Source organism: Natator depressus, chromosome 1 (assembly GCF_965152275.1).
Source record: "Natator depressus isolate rNatDep1 chromosome 1, rNatDep2.hap1, whole genome shotgun sequence".
Classification (NCBI taxonomy): domain Eukaryota; kingdom Metazoa; phylum Chordata; order Testudines; family Cheloniidae; genus Natator; species Natator depressus.
In genome coordinates, this window is record NC_134234.1 from 253,564,285 (window position 1) to 253,586,004 (window position 21,720).

At 42.8% G+C, this 21,720-nt stretch overlaps 1 protein-coding gene across 14 annotated transcripts in view; it reads right to left on the reverse strand.

Annotated features, from left to right (window-relative positions):
* RBFOX2 (RNA binding fox-1 homolog 2) overlaps positions 1 to 21,720 on the reverse strand; it is a 250,747-nt gene that overhangs the window by 63,463 nt on the left and 165,564 nt on the right. For all 14 annotated transcript variants that reach the window (XM_074941424.1, XM_074941501.1, XM_074941443.1 and 11 more), the window contains 2 exons: positions 13,750 to 13,974; positions 2,634 to 2,780 (listed from right to left, as the gene is read on the reverse strand). In XM_074941424.1, coding sequence (XP_074797525.1) covers positions 2,634 to 2,780; positions 13,750 to 13,974 — 372 coding nt within the window. The remainder of the gene's footprint in view (positions 1 to 2,633; positions 2,781 to 13,749; positions 13,975 to 21,720) is intronic.

Consider the following 21,720-nt stretch of genomic DNA (forward strand, 5'->3'; position numbering starts at 1 on the left):
CAGTACCAGGGACTGGTTAGACGACCTGCTCCACCCCACATGCCGAAAGGAGTGTGATGCTGGTCAGCACTCCTCTTAGAAGCAGCAGAACAGTCTCCCGAGCCTGAAATGGTTCCGATTAGTCTTATCGGATGTCTTTCTTGTTGCAATGAAGGAATAACAACTCCTCTTTCTCTTGGAGGAAGCACCAGAGTCCAAACATGGAAAGGCATTGTTTGTTGGTTCTGAAGGCAACTACCGACAAGACAAGGGCCTGGGTGCTGAAGCGACCTGATGGTCTACTCCAGAAGGTGCTGCTTTGGCTGTAAGTCTCTTGCTACCTGAATCCTCTTTTTGAATGATTTACAGATGGAGTACCATTCCTCAGTGTGTCCCTCACCGAGATACAACAAGCATCTCATGTGGGGATCACTATTAAGGAGATGGATAATGCTTGAACCTGGTGAGGGCTACACACAGGGTAACTAACTACTCTAATGCTTTACTAACACTAAACAAAACCTAAAGGACTAATAACTACTATTTGAGAAGAAAAGCTCAGAAAAACTGACACTGAAAATATAAGGTGAAACACCACACACAGCTCTGACTCTAGCCACGGGTGCGGAGAAGGAACTGAGGCGGGCTGGGGCAGTGCCACCCTTATATAGCCAGGGTAGATGCTAGGACCACAGGGCACAAGGACCGTCCCTGCAGGTACTGCTAGGCAAAGTTCTCCGGCTTCAGTGCACTGATGCATGCACACGCCTACATGGAAAACAAGGCCACATCTACTCGAAGAACTACCCTATTATCCTCCAGATGCTTACAAATTGATTGTTTAATAATTTGGTTCCAATATCTTTCCAGGTATCAAAGTTAGGTTGACTGGTCTATAAGACCTTGGGTACTCTTTGTTCCCCTTTTTAAAAAGAGATACAATATTTGCCCTTCTCCAGCCTTCTGGGACTTCACCTGTCCTCCAAGAGTTCTCAAAGATAATTGTTAATAGTTCCAAGATTGCTTCATCTAGTTCCTTAAGCACCCTAGGATCAATTTCAGCAGGACCTTCCAACTTGAATACATCAAATTTATCTAACTAGTCTTCAACCTGTTCTTTTCCTATTTTGGCTAACATTCCTTCTCCTTCCCCCTTGTTAATATTAATTGTGTTGAGTATCTGATCACCATTATCATTTTAGTGAAGACTGAACCAAATTAGGCATTAAATACCTCAGTTTTCTTGATGTCATAAGTTATTAGTGTTACTTCCCCACTAAATAGTGAGCCTACACTTTCCGTTGTCTTTCTCTTGCTCCCAATGTGTTCAAAAAACTCCTTGTTGCCTTTTATGTCCCTTGCTGGGTGTAACTCAAAGGCTAAATGCCTTAGCCTTTCTGTTTTGTGCCGACATGCTCGTGCCATTCTTTTATACTTCTCCTTAGCAATTTGTCCATATTTCCACTTTTTGTAGAATTCATTTTTGATTTTCAGGTCATTAAAGAACTCCTGATAGAGCCAAATTGACCTCTTATTATTCTTCTTATCTTTCCCTCGCATCGGGATAGTTTGCTGATGTGAATTAGGTATGGTTTCATAGGACACCTGCCTCATTCAGTGAATACTGTTCAAGCTGTACAATGACTGAAGTGAGAGTCCTGCAGAACCAGTTGTAGGTGATGGTGCACTTAGAAATGATTTACCACATACACTCAGGGAACAACTATCAAGGTTTCATGAGCAACCTTAACATTGTATTTCCTGTCTTGAGTTCTTCAGTCTGCAGCCTTAGCATGCAACAAAGTTTTGTTTTGTTTTATTAAATAGAATTCCCTAGATTTTGTTAAAAGAAAAACAAAACACTTAATTACACGGAACTATTTGCAGACAACACTAGTACACTGTCAACCACACAGGATGAGCAGCCAACAAGCCAAAGGTTCCTGTGGATCGTATAGACACTTCACTTGAAGCATAGCTCTTGCAAAGCCTTGTATCATCCTTTGAATTCGTGTGTGTCCATGGTGAACTAGTCCCTAGCCATACATATGAAGACAGTCTCTGCCCCACAGAGTTTACAATCTAAGAAGATAGGTAATGTACAAGGCTGGAGGGAGGGGGGAGCACGCTAAAAGATACAGTCAAACTACACACAATGGGTATGTTATATACTTTTAAAAATACTATCCCCTCACCAGTGGCGCCTCAAATATTATTTGGCCGATTTCTTCACAGGAATGTCTTCATAAGGTCCCAGAAGTGGATCATAAGGAGGCCCTTAAACGTTTCAGAAAGTTTGTAACCAACTGAAAAATAACGCTTTAGAATGGAAACCCTAAATCAACCTTAGCTATGAAGCCTTATTTTCACTAGGCAACTAGGCAGAATTTTATCCACTGTTTGCTAACACATGATAAAATCTTAGTGCAGAAAGGGCAAGTGATAGCAAGTAGAGGTAAACCCTACCTAGTGCTTACCTCGCCCTGCTAACATGTGAAAACTACAAATTGCCCTGTTCACACTGGGATTTTACCACATTAACGAACATGTAGTAAAAATACCTTTTTTCCTAACAGACACACCATCAGTGTCACCATCTACTGTACTTATAGTGAAGTAGAGTCCATTGTTCCTTAAAGGCTTCAGTAACTTACCCCAAACATCTGTCGGAGGTCTGGATCCCGGAAACGGAAGGGAATGTTAGAGACATGAAGCCGCTTTGGAGTGGACTTGCTCTCAGTATTCTCACTGCTTTGTGTCTGTGACTGCTGTCCATCTGTCTGTGCCCCTCCTTCTGTTTGCTGAAATCAAACAGTGACAAAAAGAGAAGTGAAGAGATATCATACCAATTCCAACCAACCCTTATGAGGTAGTCTCTGCCTGTGTATTTACACTACACTTGTAACTGTGACACAGTAAGTTTGCTAATCCCAGCAAACAACTGATCTTTTATTTCTCCCTCCTTTCCATGAGCAAATAGTAAGAGGATCTTAGACTTCTTTCTCTCCCCTTCTCCACCAATATAATATTTTAGCTTAGTAGGGTTTTGTTTTGGTTTTTTAAAGTAGTTTCTCCTCTCTTTCCCTTGGTTTGTCTTCCCCCTTGTTACCATGGGAAAGCTACAGTGAAGAGGTGGGTTCTTCTTTTTTGTCCTGATGCTGGCAAGTAATATTATTATTCTAATCTCTTATAGCAGCATGTTGATGCAATAATCAAAATCCCATGACTGAGGTGCAGCTTTCCAACAGACTGATGTCAGCACTGCACCCCCAGGCAAAACTGCATCTGTTCTGCTGTGTTCCATTCAGAGAAGTACCACCTCCAAATATGACCTACACTAAAATGGTTCAGCCCACGGGCAATGGCTATGCATTCTTATGTTTAATTTATTTTAGTTAATTTAAAATCTACTTTAATTTCTTGAATAAATAAATATCACCATTTTTAGGTTCTACCAAAACTCAAAGAGCCACACTCCTTTTTTGGCTTTGCAGTCAAAATATACGTGCTGCCCCTAAACGTGTTTTGCATCATAGATGAGATTGAGGCACAAATGAAGATGTCTTGGTAGGAGGTTTTAACATTGAAATTGAAATAGCCAGATTTATTTAATCTCCATTTGAATCTCTCCTCCAGGAGACTCCACAAGCTGTGTCATGACTTTGTTAACCCCAGCATGGGGGAACCCATCCCTTACTCTGAGACATGAAAAATGTACTCACTGACTCACGCTTGCCAGCAGAACAGCGAAATTGATAATAATCTGATCAGTTTTATTGCTGTGTCCCTTTCCAGCAGCTGTGAATGGTATGCCAGGATAATCACCAGAGCGCCTATTCACCCCTTCTTTTGTCACCTGTCTCAGATGAAGGTTTAATGCTTTGGCTGGATGTCTAGTAAATTTCTTAAGCCCAGCTTCACTCTCTCTCACATGGTGTGGGCTTACTTCACCCCTTCACCCACAGCAATAGTGAAAACCTATTGTATGGGAACTCAAAGGGCTAGCAAAGACTCTATTCAGCCTGTTTTAAACACTTGCAATGACATATCCAGGCCCTAACAGCTTAAAACAATCAAGTGTTTTACTGATGCTGGACATCCATTTTGTCTATCAAATGTGCAAAGAAATTCTCCCAGGCGACTTAACCAAAGACTGTGCTTCTCCACCACTGGCTGGACTTACCCAGAGCATCCTGCACATTATGCAGCAAAGCCTTGAGAGCCTCCCAGGGTATGTCTACACAGCAAAGAAAAACCCATGGCTGGCCCACGCCAGCTAACTTGGGTTTATGGGGCTCAGGCTGTGGGGCTCTTTCATTGGTGTGTAGACTTCCAGGCTTGGGCTAGAGCCCAGGTTCTAGAACCCTGAAAGATGGGAGGATCCCAGAGCCTGGGCCCAGAAGCCTACACAGAAATGAAACATCCCCGCAGCCCCAGTCGGCTGGTATGGGCCAGCCATGGATTTTTCTTTGCTGGGTAGACGTAGTCCCAAAGACCTGAAAAGGGGCATCTCTCCGTTGCTATACAAAATGGGCAGCAGTAGCACTGAAATTCTCTCAGCCAGAAGTCTCTCTCTCTCGGACACACATACGAGTTATACAGGACTGACAATAGCATGTTAACAGTGAACATTGTGGCTGCGGCATGCTGATCAAAGCAACAGCAGCTTTCCATTTCACTTCACTTAAGCGATGCAGGCAGTACAAATGAATGTGATCCATTTGGTATAAACTAGCCGTGATGGGGAGAGTGGAATGGCATGGCTATGCAAGCATCTCTGTTCACAAGTTGCAGTGAAGGGGACAGCAGAGCGACATGAGCCCACCACAGACTGGACAAAGTACACCATTTACAATCAGCCATGGTTTACCCACCCCCAAATATCAAACAGACAACATCCTGACAGATATCATATCTAAAATGTACCACTTCCAGATGCCTTTCCCTTCCCTCACCCCATGACAAAATGCATCTTGAAACATGTGTGGTGCACCCTAGGGGAAGAATCAATGCAGTCAGCTTGTGATTAAATCACACCATGCTATTTGGCAGTTTTATTTTTATGACTCCATCAGAGTCCTCTGCTCCCCGGGGCAAATCTGTCCAAGGAAAAGGACAGAACACATGGCAGCTCATCCATCATCAGTGCAAACACTGCCTAGAGATTAGCGTTCCAAAACAACCCCCAGAAATCATTAACTCCCCCAGTGCTACTGAGTTTCGAAGGGAATCTCTCTTCAGTCAGGTTTTATGCATACTCTGGAGTCCCACTAATGTAAAATTTCCAAGCCCTGTGCTTCCCGCAACAGATGGTAAAAGTTGCAGGTAGACACATGCCCCACCAGATAGGCATGCACCCTCTGTCCATCCCTCCCAAGCATGACAAGTGTAGACTCTACAAAGTGAGGTATGTCAGCACAAGTTTAAGGACTCTGAACAGTTTCTGATGTAATCTGCCAAGGAATAGGTCTATTGCTTCAATAGGCATGGAAACATGAGGCTGTGAACTAGTGGACCGAGGAGAATATAAACACTCAGAGGCAGGAACTCATGTCTTACTAAGCCTGTACTATGTCATACAGCGGCCTGTTCAGAAATCCCTCACAGCTGTGCCTGCATATGGCATGCGTGCTGCTGCCATACAAGAGACAATATTTACAGCATGCTAGCTTTGTACAGTGAGATAAGGCTTCAAACAGGGAAGACAAGAGGTCTCCTGTCAAACCTCACCTCGACTATGATAAGACTCCCAAGCTCAGAGACAGGTAACACCAATGTGGAAGGGTACATTCTTCTACATGAATTCAACAGTTTCCTGCTAATGTCAGATATGTTCCCTCTCTGAAAGCTATAAACTACACTTGCAAGGGGATGGGTTCATCAATCTAATGGTTCTTTCCCATTTCTAACGTCTGTGACCCTAAAGTGAGGTTCAGTCTTTCAGCCAGCATCGGACTGGCTGGATACATTTGTGTATTGCCATATATTCAGCCACAAATACAAATGGAAGAAATGGCTTCCTAAGGTCTCGTTTTTCTTTTTTTGGTCATTCCTTGACTTAATTCATCAGGAGATGAAAGGGAAAGGCCTGGAGCTTGTTTAGAGGCAGCATTTAATAGAGACTCATGGCAGAAAGTTACCCTGAGTCACATAATAAAAAACACTCTTCACAAACCAAATCTCTCCTCCCCGCACTAACTCTCACTTACTTCATTCTAGCCTGATAGCAACATCTGACAGTGGGGAACTGCACTTCTCCCTCCTCAAGTCCGAGATAAGTACTACAACCTGTTGTCAGTTCAGAACAGTGGGGTGCAGAGTCTCTTCATGTTCCTTAAATCTCAACTGCCAGCAAGGAGGCAGTAACAAGGAGACTTATGCTGTTGCAGAAATTCTGGAATTTAAAATGCTTTTAGTCCCATCCTACACTCTTACATTAGTCTGTGTAATTTACATTGATGGTAATTAGAGTGAGAAGGTGGTGACCCTTTTTTGACTCTTCAGGTCTGAGCTCTGTGTAAGCTTGAAAGCTTGTCTCTCTCACCAACAAAAGTTGGTCCAATTAAAAAAATATTATCTCACTCACCTTGTCTCTCTAATATTCTGGGACCACCATAGGTACAACAACACTGCATACATTGATGGTAATGTCACCTGGCACTATACTCATGGTCCCAAACTGTTCTGAAGCAGCCAGTTCCACAGACTGCATGCCCAAGTTAGGGTCTCAGTTAAGATTTTGGCGAAGTAGGGGATCTATACTGCTTGAGCCAACAGTGAATATTTATCTGCCTGGGTGAGCAGACATAGGGTGAATAGACAAAGTGAGACTGACAACAGTCTACAATACCCACCTGCTGAAGTGAAAACACGGATTGACAGAGCCAGAAGAGTACCCAGAAGTCACCTACTACAGTACAGGCCCAACAAAGAAAATAACAGAACGCCACTAGCTGTCACCTTCAGCCCCCAAATAAAACCTCTCCAGCGCATCATCAAAGGTTTACAACCTATCCTGAAAAATGATCCCTCACTCTCACAGATCTTGGAAGACAGACCCAGTCCTCGCTTACAGACAGCCCCCCAACCTGAAGCAAATACTCTCCAGCAACCACACACTATACAACAAAAACACTAACCCAGGAACCTATCCTTGCAACAAAGCCTGATGCCAACTCTGTCCACATATTTATTCAAGTGACATCATCATAGGACCTAATCACATTAGCCACGCCATCAGGGGCTCGTTCACCCGCACATCTACCAATGTGATATATGCCATCATGTGCCAGCAATGCCCGTCTGCCATGTACATTGACCAAAGCGGACAGTCTCTACACAAAAGAATAAATGGACACAAATCTGACATCAGGAATCATAACATTCAAAAACCGGCAGGAGAACACTTCAACCTCTCTGGCCACTCAGTAAAAGATTTAAGAGTGGCAATTTTGCAACAGAAAAGCTTCAAAAACAGACTAACGAGAAACTGCTAAGCTTTAATTAATATGCAAACTAGATACCATTAACTTGGGTTTGAATAGAGACTGGGAGTGGCTGGGTCATTACACATATTGAATCTATTTCCCTATGTTAAGTATCCTCCTCACATCGTCTTGTCAACTGTCTAAATGGGCCATCTTGATTATCACTACAAAAAATTCTCTCTCCTGCTGATAATAGTTCATCTTAATTAATTAGCCTCTTACAGTTTGTATGGAAACTTCCACCTTTTCTGTATGTGTATCTATCTATATCTATCTATCTTCTTACTATATGTTCCATTCTATGCATCCGATGAAGTGGGGCGTAGCCCACGAAAGCTTATGCTCTAATAAATCTGTTAGTCTCTAAGGTGCCACAAGTACTCCTGTTCTTTTGACAATAGCAAAGAGATCAGCCAGCACAGAAACTATAAATACAAAGTACAGTTTGTTTCTCTCCCTCGCTTGCTTCTTCAGATGCAAGTTACGAAAAATTAAAACGTTTGGAAATAGAAGATCCAGAATCCTGTGTAGCCCAAGAACAAGGGTAGACTGTGGGTACAGTCTATTTACAAAACAGACAGAAAAATGTAAACTATTAATGCCTGTATTCAGGGGGGAACTAGATTGGCTTATGAGCTTTGGGGTTGAGCTATAGCATTTTTTGACTCCACTAGTTATAGTCTGGCCCCAGATCAGGAAACAGCTTGCGGAATGACTGAAGGCAGTGACTGAAATTCACTACTATTTGATGGCTATGTGCCTACAGAAATGGAAGGTTGCTTGTTGAGGTTTTTGGGGGGTGGGGTGGGGATGGAGGGGTTTCAGTCCAGCTTCCAATAGGTTCACATCACAAAAGCTACCATCATAACAGACACCCTAGGAAGCAGTTTAAGTAGAGGTATGGGTTAAGGACTTAAAAGGGCCATGGACACTGAATCCCCCTCACTCCTATAGGTTGTTCCTCCGAGTTAAGGTTGAATACACAGTCATGGGCAGTGGATGTGGGAACTTGAATTGTCATTGCCCATGCTGTACCTGTGCTGAAGACAGAGGACTTCCAGTGCCAATTGGCACTTTTCAACAGCACTAAATTTCATTTTTAAAATTAACAAATCCATTTCCATTTGTATTCTTTACCTTAAAAATAGGGAGCCCAATTTCCAGAGATGGCAATATGGATGTCTAAATGCAACTCAGAACATGCTAGGAATATAATAAGAAAGGAATTATTCTGGGAAATTCTGTGGCCTGTGTTATACCGGAGGCCAGACCAGCTGATTACAAGGGGTCCTTTCTGGCCTTGGAATCTCTGAACGTATTAAATGTTTTTCTATGCAATGACGACACGCAGCGTCCAGACAGGATTGTTTTGATGGCCACCAAGCCAGAACCTTCATGAAAGTCTCTTGGGACCAAATGCATCTTTTATCAAATAGGGAGGTTTTGGCACACAAGCCAGAGAAGGTGATGGCGAACAGCTGCCATGCTTAGACATTAAACAGTGGTTTGTAAGTGTGGAAAACTGAACTAATCTGTTTCATGGTCAGACCATGCTCTCAAGTTCAAAATTTCATATTTAGTTGCCCAATGGTTTCCAAACTGTGGACCATGGAGTGGTCCACAGAGAGCTGTTCGGTCACATAGTGATGGCTTCTCCTCCACCTGTTAAACTGCATTAAGAGACACTTAAAAGTAAACATTACATACTTCCTTAATATTAAAATTCCTAGGTACACAATTGCTGTAGTTACCATAGGGATTTTCCATTATTATTTGTGGGAGAGGGGGCAATCTATACAACAGCAAATCGGAGAGGAGACATCCCTGGGACAATCCTTCTGTTAAGATGCAGTTCATGCTATAAAAAAAAAGTTTGGGAACACCCTGTCCTAGGAAAACCTTGCACATTCAAAAACATATGTTTAGATGCATATAATACACCCAGAAATTTGAAAGTATAGTCCCTATCTCACCATTCACACTGACTAGGGTACATGGATCCCACTGTGAATGTGATTCCTCATTCGCCAATAAAAAAAGGACATCTGTATTCCTTTGGAGGATGTGCTGCATTTACTAAATATGTTTAAGTGACAGTACGTCAGAGATTTATCTCAGACACTGCTCTCTGCAATGAGATTTTGTATTGTACAGGTTCATGATATAATGCGAAAGGCAAGCTCTCAACACCTGCCATTTATGAGGCTGCATCAGGAACTTTCATATAAAGTGATTTACATATGTCTATGTCTGTACAGCTATACCTCTAGATATAGAGTTTTACACACACACACACACACACACACACACACCTTCTTCCCACTATTCAGCTGGCTTCTTTCATCAGTTTTATTCACCTTATAGGGAAATCCTCTTGTTTTCTACTGTCAAGAAAGCCATTTTAGCTCACTAGATGGTCAATCATTCCTCTAAATAAGTCTCTCCACCTTGGGCTGTCTCAGATTGAGAGTCCTCAGGTTGTTTTATGTCTACCTCTGTAAACTGATAAAAACTCAAGAGTCATAGCACTGACAAACTGAGATGCAAGGTATCAGTCAGGGAAAAAGACACTTCTGCTGCAGGTTGTTTTGCTAAGCCACATTTGAACTGATGTCCCTGTCAATTTTTGATCCAGCTCTCTCAACTCTGCTTTGGGCATAGTTTGGGAAGAAAGGCCAGATGCTTTGGAAATAGACTCATAACCCCAAGTACCGGGCAGGAAACACAGCCCAGCACATGAGGTCTGATCCTCAATAAGTGAGGGGCCAATACCACAAATTAAACTCAAGCATAATATGAGCAATTAATGTGCAAGTTCCTCCATCCACAGTTCCATTTCTGTGCTTCTCAATCCTGACCTATAGCCATAAATATTATTTAAGTCCCAGGTTTCTCCTTGGCTGACAAAACAATCATGCCAGAATGTGCGTTGTTTTTATAACGTAGAGCAGGAGTAGTCAATAGGAAGACCACAGGCCAAACCCGAACCGCCAGACACTTTTAAAAGAACCCCAAAATATTTTTATTTACTTATTTTTTTCTCTGGAGTCCGGACCTTGACTATACCCGGACCAAGAAATCTGGACCTTGACAAAAAATAACTGATTACCCCTGATGTAGAGAAATGTCCAGTCTGGAGCGGACCTTGACTCATGAAGTTTATTTCATTTGCAACCAGAGCTGACATTTGAACTCAGGCGTCCAGACTGTGTTAATTAACTCACTTTGCCACTGTCAGCATCCTCACATCAGCCTGTCTGGCTTGTGTGTCAGAGCCTGACTAGCTCATAAGAGAAGAAACTGGATGAACTCATTACACTGTCGCACAGGCTTGTTATCAGTCAGATGTAGCCCACCCAAAACCAATTCAGAAATGACACTCTGTCTTCTCAGTTTAACATTTCTGCAAAAACCTCAGCATCTGCCAGGCTGAAAAGCAGGAATTCTAAGCTCTTCCTCCCATTCCCTTTTTGCTAACTGACTGTGTACTGCACCAAATGGACATCAGCACAAACTCTGATCTTAAAAGTAGGGAAAGGTCTCTTTTCTCTGGTTAAAGGAATTCCTGAAATGCCCCTGGGATTCCAGGCTTAAGATCACAACAGCAGGGGAATCTGCAGGCCTGTTGGGTTTGGGATCTCACTTGCACACATGTGAGGGCAGCTGCTCTTGTTGACTGCTGTAGCAAGAGGAGAGCATTAGAGGCCCTAAGACAACTTTACACAGTATTAGGTTAGTAGAGTCCCGTGGGCCAGAAGACAGGATTAGAAAGAGGGAGAACCTGTGTGTGACAAATGAGTGCACACATGCAACACACACACACACACACAAGTATGTATGTAATAACTGGCACATGTGATGGACAGTGCCTGTGAGTTATGGGTGTATTCGGAAAGGTAGTATCATCTACCTGGTGTGTTGTATTCTAACACCCACCTTCGGCCTGAGTAACTAAGCCTCCTACTTACAACACAATACAGTGAGTTTCCCTCGGTTCCCACATGACTGCTCAGTGTGTTGAATAAATAGCAAAGCTAAAAGCAAATACACCCCAAGGCCTATATTTCATGGAATCAAAAGAGCTTCGTACACTAAGATTCCACTAGAGGGATAGAAAGGGATAAGTGCAGAAAGATTCAAGGCCCAAAGCATGTAAGACAGGCTAGGAAAGCCCTCAGCTACTTTGTTCACTCCCCTTGGATTTCCATGAAACACACACAGTGGCTTACCACCAACTGGAATCCTTTCAGGTTAAATAATCCTGGCCAAAACTGCCACCACTAATGTGTTCATGTGTTTTCTTGAAGGAATTTACCTTTACCCGTTCCTGGCCCGCTCCAGTTCTGTGCACTCTACTACTTCACAGTGTTCACTTGCACACCTTTAACTATGTTAAATAGTTAGAGCAGACATGCCTACTGTTCCCAGTAGTTGGTAGAAAAGTTACATGCTAGCCAACCTATTATCTAACCTCTCCACAGACTCCTGACAACAATTCTCCCACTCACAGCAGGCACCCAGCAACACACTCCTTCCCACACGAGCTTCTATTCTCTCCTCATAGGCTACTAAGTACCACTGTCTCACCCTGCCAGAGCACATATGCGGACTCCTATTCTTGTTCTTTTGGCTCTCTGGAGCTTGTATTAGTCAATGAAACACAGAGCTCTTCCCCGCAATGCAGTGGAGATGGTTCCTAATATGGAATAGGAACAGGAGGGTTGGCAGCAGTTTACGTCCAGGGTCAAGGCTCACATTATTCATTTCCATTTTAAAAAAACATTCTTAATGTCTGGACAAAGATAGGAACTACATAAACACATGGAAAAAGCAGACAAACAAGGAAGCACTCTGCACTGCCATGCAGGAGATCTAGGTTGTATTCCCAACATCCAACTCCATCACTGAGCTGGTAGTGCTTAGTATTGCTCTGCATTGCCAGGCAGGAAACTAAAATTCCAGTTCCTGTGTTGTGTTCACTGGATGGGTGGGACATGGGACAGACAGCTCAGTGTCATAATGTTACTTATATGGCTCTGCACTTGCCTTGCATCATCCTTCGGTTCCATTTCCAGTCATGATCTGTCATGGACTAGGATTGCATTGCCCTGTGACTTAGTAAGGTGTCTGAAGTGAATTGAAAGCATGGTCAATGTACTTTACCGGGCTTATACCCTTTCCTTCTGTACAGTTGTGAAAGACAATCCATTCATCTTGTGAACACCATAGCTCGACGCATCTCCCAAGGTCAAGACCAGTGCTGTGAACAGTGCAGTCATGGCCCATCACAGAGAGAAGGGTGCTACATGCTGCGCATCCGTACACACTTGAGCTGGCACTATATCAGCCCTTCCAATCACTGAGACTAAATTCACTCCGTACTCATAGGGAGAAAAAATAATCTCTAGCAGCCAAACACCTAACTACAAGGAAAACTGAAAACATTAGCAGATTAAATCCATCCCTTTGCACTGAAGGCTCTAACCATAAGGCTCTTTATTAGGAAGTTAAATCTTAACAAGTGGCTTAAGGGGTGGATAAAGCTTTCCCTGGGATAATCTGCCAGCATGTTGTCCAGTTCCAGTTGCAGGCTACGGGAAGATGAAAGTGAACAAGGAAGATGGTGAAAGTCTTTGTTCAGTAAATGGCTGCATAGCAGCCAAAGGTTGTCTCCTGCCTAGGTCTGCCCCCCTGCACCCCCCATCCACACGGTCATCTTCAAAAAGCCAAAACGTCTCCCCACTCTACCACCTCCCTGAACTGGGATAATTCATCTGTATCTACTAATTATAATCCTATCTATAATTTCAGCTTTTTAAGGCTTGTTTTCACTCAGTTTTTTGTTTTTTTTTATAATTTGATTGCCGATTAACTCAAAGTACTTAACATCTTTGTAAAGGCTGGACATCCCTAAATTACTGTTCTAGGCTACAGTTCAGTCACAACATTTAAGAATGCCACCATAAACTATCGCTACTCCTTGTTGCGACAGAGGGGATATTTCTCTCTTCACAAACACATATTTATCAAGAGAGTATATCCAAGGGGGAAAGAAGGTAGGAGCATTGCACTGGGATGTGAAAGCCACGGGGCTTTCATAATTCTCTCACTTTTGGGATACAAGCAGCCCACCTCTGATACAAGAGCAACATTACTTACGCACTTATGAGACATTAGGAATGGAAGAGAGCTATCAGGTAATCTAACCTAAAACAGTTTCAGGAAACGCACTGTATGAATGGCACTGTATTGGTTTTCCCACTGTGCAACTGGCTGTGCATACCGTAAGAGATCCATTTTGCGTGCTGGGCGTATTCGTGCTCTGCTCTCCATGCGCCTGCGTACTTCCGTAGAGTGTCAGATTGTGCTCGCTGGTCTGGCCTGCATAGTCCTGAGTGTGTGGCACCCCATACTCTGTGGGGATCCCATTCTGTGGGGGTGGTGGGAACGGGATTGTGGTGAATGGCTGGACCATTGCATCAGGAGTGGCTGTTGGCTCCTGGTTACCCTGGAGAAGGGGAAAGGAGAAAATGGATTTAATATGCTACAAATGATGGACCAGCAGTCCAATCTAAGAAGAGCAAACAGGTGTCCAATCCAGCCCAGCTCAGTATCTCATTCATTGTCACTACACTACCACCCAAACAAGTCCTCTATTGCATTTTATACAGAAGGAACACTCCTCCCCAGAGAGCACAGATTCTCATTTTTTTAAGTTTGCTTTGGCAGCTTTGCGGATACTGGATAGAATGAAGGGGCCATATTTGGGGCTCAGGACCTACACACCCTTGAAATATCACAGGATCCCCTAAGTCATGTAAGGTGCATCTCCGGGGCCTGACTGGCTTGCATCTCCTCCTCAGGCCCAAATTATAGAATAGAATTCTTTTTCTGACTTTTCCTGAGTGCTCCCAGCATTCCAGTGCGGGTGACATTGGTCCTAACATCCCTATAAAATGCTAGTGTACTTGGCTGGCACATCCCACTTCTCCCAGTCCTCTAACCATTAAGATATTTCTTGTGACAAACTGCATCCTCATGGCACTGCCCCCAAGTACCTCTGCTTAGGGCAGTATTCCTTGCTATTATACTCTAGTAAAAGAGAGCAGAAATCTGTTTTCCAGGACAGATCTGTGCAAAACAGATTACCCAGATACCCAATTACTGGAATTCATGCTTCTTGCCTACTCCTCAGAAGACAGACAGGAGCCATGGGGAACTGAGAATTGAGAATACAGGCTTGCAGCACTTGCTCTCTCCCAAGCATTAGCATCACTACCTTCAAATAAGACGCTAATTATACTCCTCCCTCAACTCAAGGCATCCCACAGAGATTTCTGTGCTAGGACAATTGGCTTTTTAGCAACTTTTGGCACCATTTGATGCCAACTGGTTGTCTATTAAAAAGATACTCCACCAGATGAAAGGTATCCCAAAGAGGGTAAAAATCCCACACTGCCATGCCTCCAGAGGGCCCTAGCACTTCCAAAATCATCGTTATAGCCACTCTGCCCAACTGTCAGGGCCCATCTACATGCCCTCAGGGAAGGGAGGGAGGCATGGCTGGAAGAATTCAGTCACCTCGGGTAAAGGAAGAATGGCCCATGACATTCAAGTCTCTCTGACCTTAGAAGACTGGACTATTGCTCTGTTTCTATTGCACCCATCACCCCACCAGAGAAAGCCAAGGAATATGCTCAGGCTAGGAGGTTGCTAACCACTGTACTGTAATCCCGATTTTAAGTTTCACCTGCTACTCCAGATATGGGCCCTCCTCCCACAACACCCTGAGGTAGTGGAGCCTGTTGTAATATTGGTGTGCTTAAATCAATGGACAAAAGGGAAAACAGTCTTGTCACCAAATGAGGCAAAGGGATCTCTGCTGGGAAGGGATTCACCAAGGGGTAATTGCTGCAGGAAATTATATAGTCGTTCAGCAGAGAATACAGAGACACTGAAGGGAGCTCCGCTGAAACTGGACAAATCTTTCAATCCAGTTATCAAAGTGCCTGCAGCTCCCTTTCAGAGCGAATGAAACAATGATAAATTCAATGCACCTCCAGCCAACACAGGTCATTCAGACATTGGCTGAATCTCAGACTTGTTCTACACTAGTATATCTGGCCTGTCCCCCCTGCGGACCAGATGATCATGCACGCCTGTAGCTGGGAAGAAGGTGAGGAAAGGGAATTCAACACCATTCAGCAGTGCAGAGCTGCAGCCACGAACCCTATGGAACCACACCGCCCGTTTCACTTACTGAAGTCCAGTCCCTACACAAAGCTGCATATTAAACACTGCTGCTTGCAGAAATAGAACTCAGAACCCTTATCAAAGAAAGAAAAATCAGTAGTCGTGTTTCAGGAACTGTCAGCAGCACTGTTAAATTCGCAGACGCAGCTCGGACATTTTTACCACCATGTCACGAAAATGGCTGCACCACCGCTGGCAGCTACTGGAATATACAGTCACTCCTCACGTCCCTTTCGCTGTGACCTTGCGGATCAAGTAGGGAACATGCTCATTTAAAGTTGCGCAGTGCTCCCTTATAACGTTGTTTGGCAGCCGCCTGCTTTGTCCGCTGCTTGCAGGAAGAGCGGCCGGTTGGAGCTAGCTGGTGGGGGCTTGGAACCAGGGTGGGCCGGCAGCCCCCCTATCAGCTCCCTGCTCCCCTAAGTTCTCTGTGCGGCAGCCGCCCAGCAGGCTACCAATTGCTGGCAGTTCAGCTGTCCCTCCCCCACTGCCATGTGCTGCTCCTGGGAGCCTCCTGCTTGCTGTGCAGGGGAGGGGGAAGAGGAGGGCTAACGTCAGGGTGTAGCCCTCCCACCTACTCCTGCCCCCCCTTACCCCTTCTCCATACAGAGCAGGGTGGGGACAGGACAGGACTCCCGACCGAGAGAGCTTGCTGCCCCCAGCTGCTGTCTCAACTTCCTGATTTTTTTTTTTAAAGGCAATGTACTTAGAATGGGGTCAGCGTACTTAAAGGGGCAAGGCACATCTCCTTCCCCCCCTCCCCCACACAGGGTGTGGGTGTGTCTGTCTGTCTGCCATGCTGTCTCCCCTCCCTCCATTCATGCTGACTTGTAGAGTGTGAGGCTACATTAACAACAATGTGTTAACCCTTGAGGGCTCAGCCGAGTGCTAGTTCATCATTTAGCAGTAAGGCATTCCCTGGGAAATATCCCACCCTCTGACATCACCACCTCAACCAAGCTTCAGAATCATCATTGCTGTGTACAGTATTAAATTGTTTGTTTAAAACTTACACTCTGTGTGTGTGTGTGTATATATTATATTAATGTAAAGGGGGGGGGGGGGGAGTTCCAGGGAAATTTTTTTCACCAGACAAAAACTATATTTTATTTTTATATAAAAATAAAACAGTTTTTGGTCCGGTGAAAAAAATTTCCCTGGAACCTAACCCCGCCCCTATTTACATTAATTCTCATGGGGGAAATTGGATTCGCTGAACATCTTTTTGCTTAAAGTGCATTTTTCAGGAACATAACTACAATGTTAAGCGAGGAGTTACTGTAGCTGCAATTATTTCCAGTGTAGACTCACTCAATGCATCATCTGTGCAATGCAAGGTTTCCCCAAAAAGCCCAGAAGAGTGGTAGCCCCACCATGCTTTAATTTCTATCCAATTGCTTCCCTTACCCTGACAAGTTCCCTGTCTTTGAACCTTTAAGTGAATCTAAACTAATACAATAAACAAGTTTAGTTTTTTAAATGAAGGACAGGCCTGAAGACTTTATTTTTAAATGAAGATTTTAAAGAAACACCATCAACTTAATTATGTTTCTGTCTAGAATTTTTTAAACCTATCGTTGTGAGAGACATCTCTGATTATTATAACTGAAAGTTTAGAGAAAAATAATTTTAATATTTTTTCAGTTTATTTTCCTTGTCCGTTTGACAGCTGTTTGTCTATAGTTAGTTTCAATGTAAGTCAGTTCCCCATGACTGTGTAGGTTTTTCCCTTTTTAAAATAGGAACAAAATAGGAAACTGTGATTGTAAAACTACAAAAACTGGCAGCAGGACTCCGGGGAAGGCGCAGTATCTAAAACAGTTGTTCCCAAACTTTAACAACCTGTGAACCCCTTTCACTAAAATGTTGCGTCTCGTGAAGCCCCTCCTAAAAATGAATATTTCCAGGGATTTTCTCCTTTACTTGAGTATAAATTATAAAAGCAGGGACCTTGGAAATATAAAATTTGTTTTTATGACATGCTTATTACACACTATTTATTATTAATCATAACAGTATTTTTATTACATTATGAAAACGGCAACACTCTTCCAAGATCTCACTTTCGTAGCTTTTATCACTTTGAAGAAGCCTGCTATAAGACAAAAGCTCCTGTGTTTCATCAAGGAGTACCTGATGTGAAACAGCATGAAGGTATTTAAGAAGCCAACTTAAAGAGTTCCTCCTACACAAGCATTCAGGTCTTGAGCAGTCCAGGCAAACAATGCACAGCATTACAACAAAGCTTAAACTTGTTCTTCATAATAATTTTAAAAACAATACTAGCTGCCTATTTAATTTAAAAACAGCAAAAAATATCTACCTCCCTTTCCATTTCTTATAAGGAGTCTTGAAGTTTAAATCTCCTCAGTGTGATTAGATATGTTTGTTTTGATCTGCTTAGCTCTTGGAAGTCCAGGGGCTCCGGGCTGCTGGCCCCGTGCTGCCCAGGGTCCCTAGGACGGCTCTGTCCATCATTAGGGAATTCTTTCCCGAGAACCCCCTGTAACATTTCGCCAACCCCCAGGGGTTCACAAACCCCAGTTTGGGAATCACTGATCTAAAACTACTAACTTATTTATTTTTAACTGAGTAGCTTTCAAGTTGACAGTATCTCTAACACTGAGAACAAAATACTAATTAGAAAGCTTTTAAAAACAAGTTGGACAAACATCCGTCAGGGATGGTCTAGGTTAACTTGGTCCTGCCACTGCGCAGGGACCCAGACTTGATGACTTCTCAAGTTCCCTTCCAGCCCTACATTTCTAGGATTCTATGAACAAGACCTATTGGGTCACACAGTCTATCCTCTTGATAATGCAGGATTGTTCCCTGCAGGACATATTCTATTGTTTTATTTAATCTTGTTTTAAAATGACCCAAAAAGACGATCCTGCAAACCTAACAATCTCATTTTCAGAAGTTGTTTCCCTTTTAATTTCATTTTATTCCTTTCTTCCTATCTTACAAGTTCATCCACTTGTACCATCCTAAATAAATACGCTTCCCACTTTTAGTCACTTACAAACATTTTAAGGGTGAAAATAGTATGTTCCTTCTAGCCTCTTAGTGGATGCTTAGACAACGCATATATATTTAGCTCTTAATCTTGCCTCATAAATCCAACTATGATCATTATCATCCTCTCTGAACTTCCCAAATTTTTCAATCAATTTCTGGTGCTGAATACAGTACATCAGATGAAGTTGTCCCAGAGCAATTTAGAGGGGACTATCACCACCCTGCTTTTTGACTTCATGTCCAAGTAATTCAGTTCAAAACCATATTTGCTGCCACACTATTGCCAACTCATTTTAAATTTGATGTTTCCTACTATCTTTCACCAGTATTCTTATCCAGGTTTCTTCCTCCCACTGAATATTTGTATTTCAGATTATTTTTCTCCAGATGTATTCACTTGCACATTTCCTGCCTGATCTCATTATTCTCTGCCCATATTTCTAACCTTCGTGGATCCCTTTGTATTATTTCTCTGTCCTCACTAGTGCTCGTAATACCTCCTATTACACTATCTGTAAGTTTTATTATTGTCCTGTTATCATCTAGATGTTCAGCGAGTTTCACCTCTTAATACCTGTTCCATTATTTTACTACTACTAATTCTTAGCATGTACAGAACACTTTAAATCTTCTAAGTACTGCACATAGTACAGGAAATACCAACAAGACCTGAAATTACAATTCAAATATAGAAATTGCCAGGATTGGGCTCCTCACCCTCCCTCCCTCCCAAAATGTAAATACAATTCTAACAGCAGCATTTAAGCAAACTGATTCTCCCACTTCCCAGGTATGAAAGACATGAAGAAATGCAAGAGTCCTAACAATCACAAGCAGGAGGAGAGGCGTGGATGGATGGACTGAAACTGCATTGCCTACCCATCCTCTCTACAAACTGTCTTGAGAGTCTTGTCAGCAATAGTGTGTTTCAAACTCTCTTCTGCAGATGACAGCCATCCCAGACTAGCCGAACAGGGAAGGGTTGTTCACGAATAGCAACAAGCCCTCCAAGTGCAGTGGTAGCTTGGCAAACAGTAAACACAGTGTATGGTACTTTTCTTTAAACACAGTGTATAGTACTTTTTAACCTGCAGTTCAGCCTAAGAAAAAAATTCTGCTCTCTTCCACTAATTCATCCACAACCAGGGACTCAAACCAACTCCCCTCTCAAAACAGATGAATAGATTCCTGCATCTGATTCATTGACACATGTCCACTTGTCAGACCCCACTTCCATAAAGATACAGGGAACACCTCCATTGCTCATAAGAAAACTAAGGCTCTGTTCAGAAACATAACTGAAGCAGTGGTCAGAGCACAAAAGGGATATGGGATTAGTGTAACTAAATGCAGCTTGAACCCAGTCCCCTGGGCTTGTAAGGTGTGATCCAGAGTAGTGCGTGGCTCTGTGGAGGCCAAGTAGAACACTAAAGACAGAGACCTCCTTCCCAACTTAGATCTTGTACACGCACTTAACCAATTTATCTAAAACTGTTTAAAAATTTGACTGAGTTTAATTGCTCAAACCCCTTTTGTGGAAACTTATACCAGCTCACACTGGTACATCAGGAAATTTGGTTAAATCAGTGCAAAAAACTGCATATAGATCAGCCTTTATAGAAATGTAATAGCTTATAAAGATGGGGAGCTGGGGACATTCCTCTGAATATTTACTAAACTACTTTACTCTTCATTGCCATGTTAATTAGGTAAATTCCTTTGGCAGTCAGTAGGTGGTGAACCAAGATCATAACACTGAAATGGAGCACGGCTACTAGAGAAACATTGGCCTGGTCTACACACTTTTTTTAAAGCAGTACAACCATTTTGGTCAGTTGTGTGAATTTTTTTTTTTTTTAAATAGTTATACCAGTAAAAGCCGTCGGGGGAATACATTTATACTGGTATAACCATGCCATACACCAGGACAGTTCATTACCCTTCCTGTATAGGAATAAGCTATCCTGATCTAAGCACATGTACACCTACTGAACTGCGACTACCCTAGGGAGGTTGTACCACTTTAACTATATCAGTATAATTAAAGAAGTACAACTTGTGTTGTAGAGAAGCCCATAAAAATTGTCCTACTGGATCAGATCAGTTGTCTATCTAATCCAATACCCTATATGAAAGTAGCGAGCATCATATGCTTTAGGAAGGTGAAAGAAACTCTGTGAATAACTTGCCCTTGGAGGAAGTTTCCTTCTCCTGTCAGGTTGTGGTTGGTTGACGTACGTCCTGAAGTACTAGGGTTTATATCCCTCATTTAAAAACAACAAACCAAGCAAAACAAAACAAAAAAACAAAAACAACAAACCAAGCAAAAGCCAATGCACTCTTCTCAGTTGTAATGTCTACACTCAACCTTGTGGCAACTGATTGCCTGTTAACTTGAGGTAATTAACATGTTTGTAAAGGCTAGTATGATCCAGACTATAATTGTTTGTTCTTTATTCTTTAACCGGGAGAATAGACTAGAAGTAAAGAACAAACATTTATAGCCTGGATCTAAAGAGTATGTATCTAGTAAGACAAGCCCACAGAGGAAGGCACCAAGCACATGACAGCTTTCCAACCTACTGATGTTGTCTACTGAACCGTTTGAATGAATGCAAACATGAGATAGGGATCAAGGAACTGTCATGCCCTCTCCCTTCAAAGCCCAATGCCACAACTATGGTCTTACAGGTCAAGTAAAGCTGGGTAAAACTAATTCAGAACCTGACCACACAATTCCCTTGGTGAAATAAGCCATGAAGTGTTGACCAGAAGAAGGTCTCCAAACAGTTTCTTCTTGAAAAGAGACAGGAGCAGGACACTGCCCTGTCAAAGCCTTCTTTCCTTTTAGTATGAGGTCAGAAGTAAAATATCATAGCAGGGGAGTCCAATAATAAAATCAAGACTTTTGAATTTCACCTCTTGTCAAAGAAAAGAAGCCAAAGAAAGCACATCTAGTACTTGTGGTATGAGCCAGCTG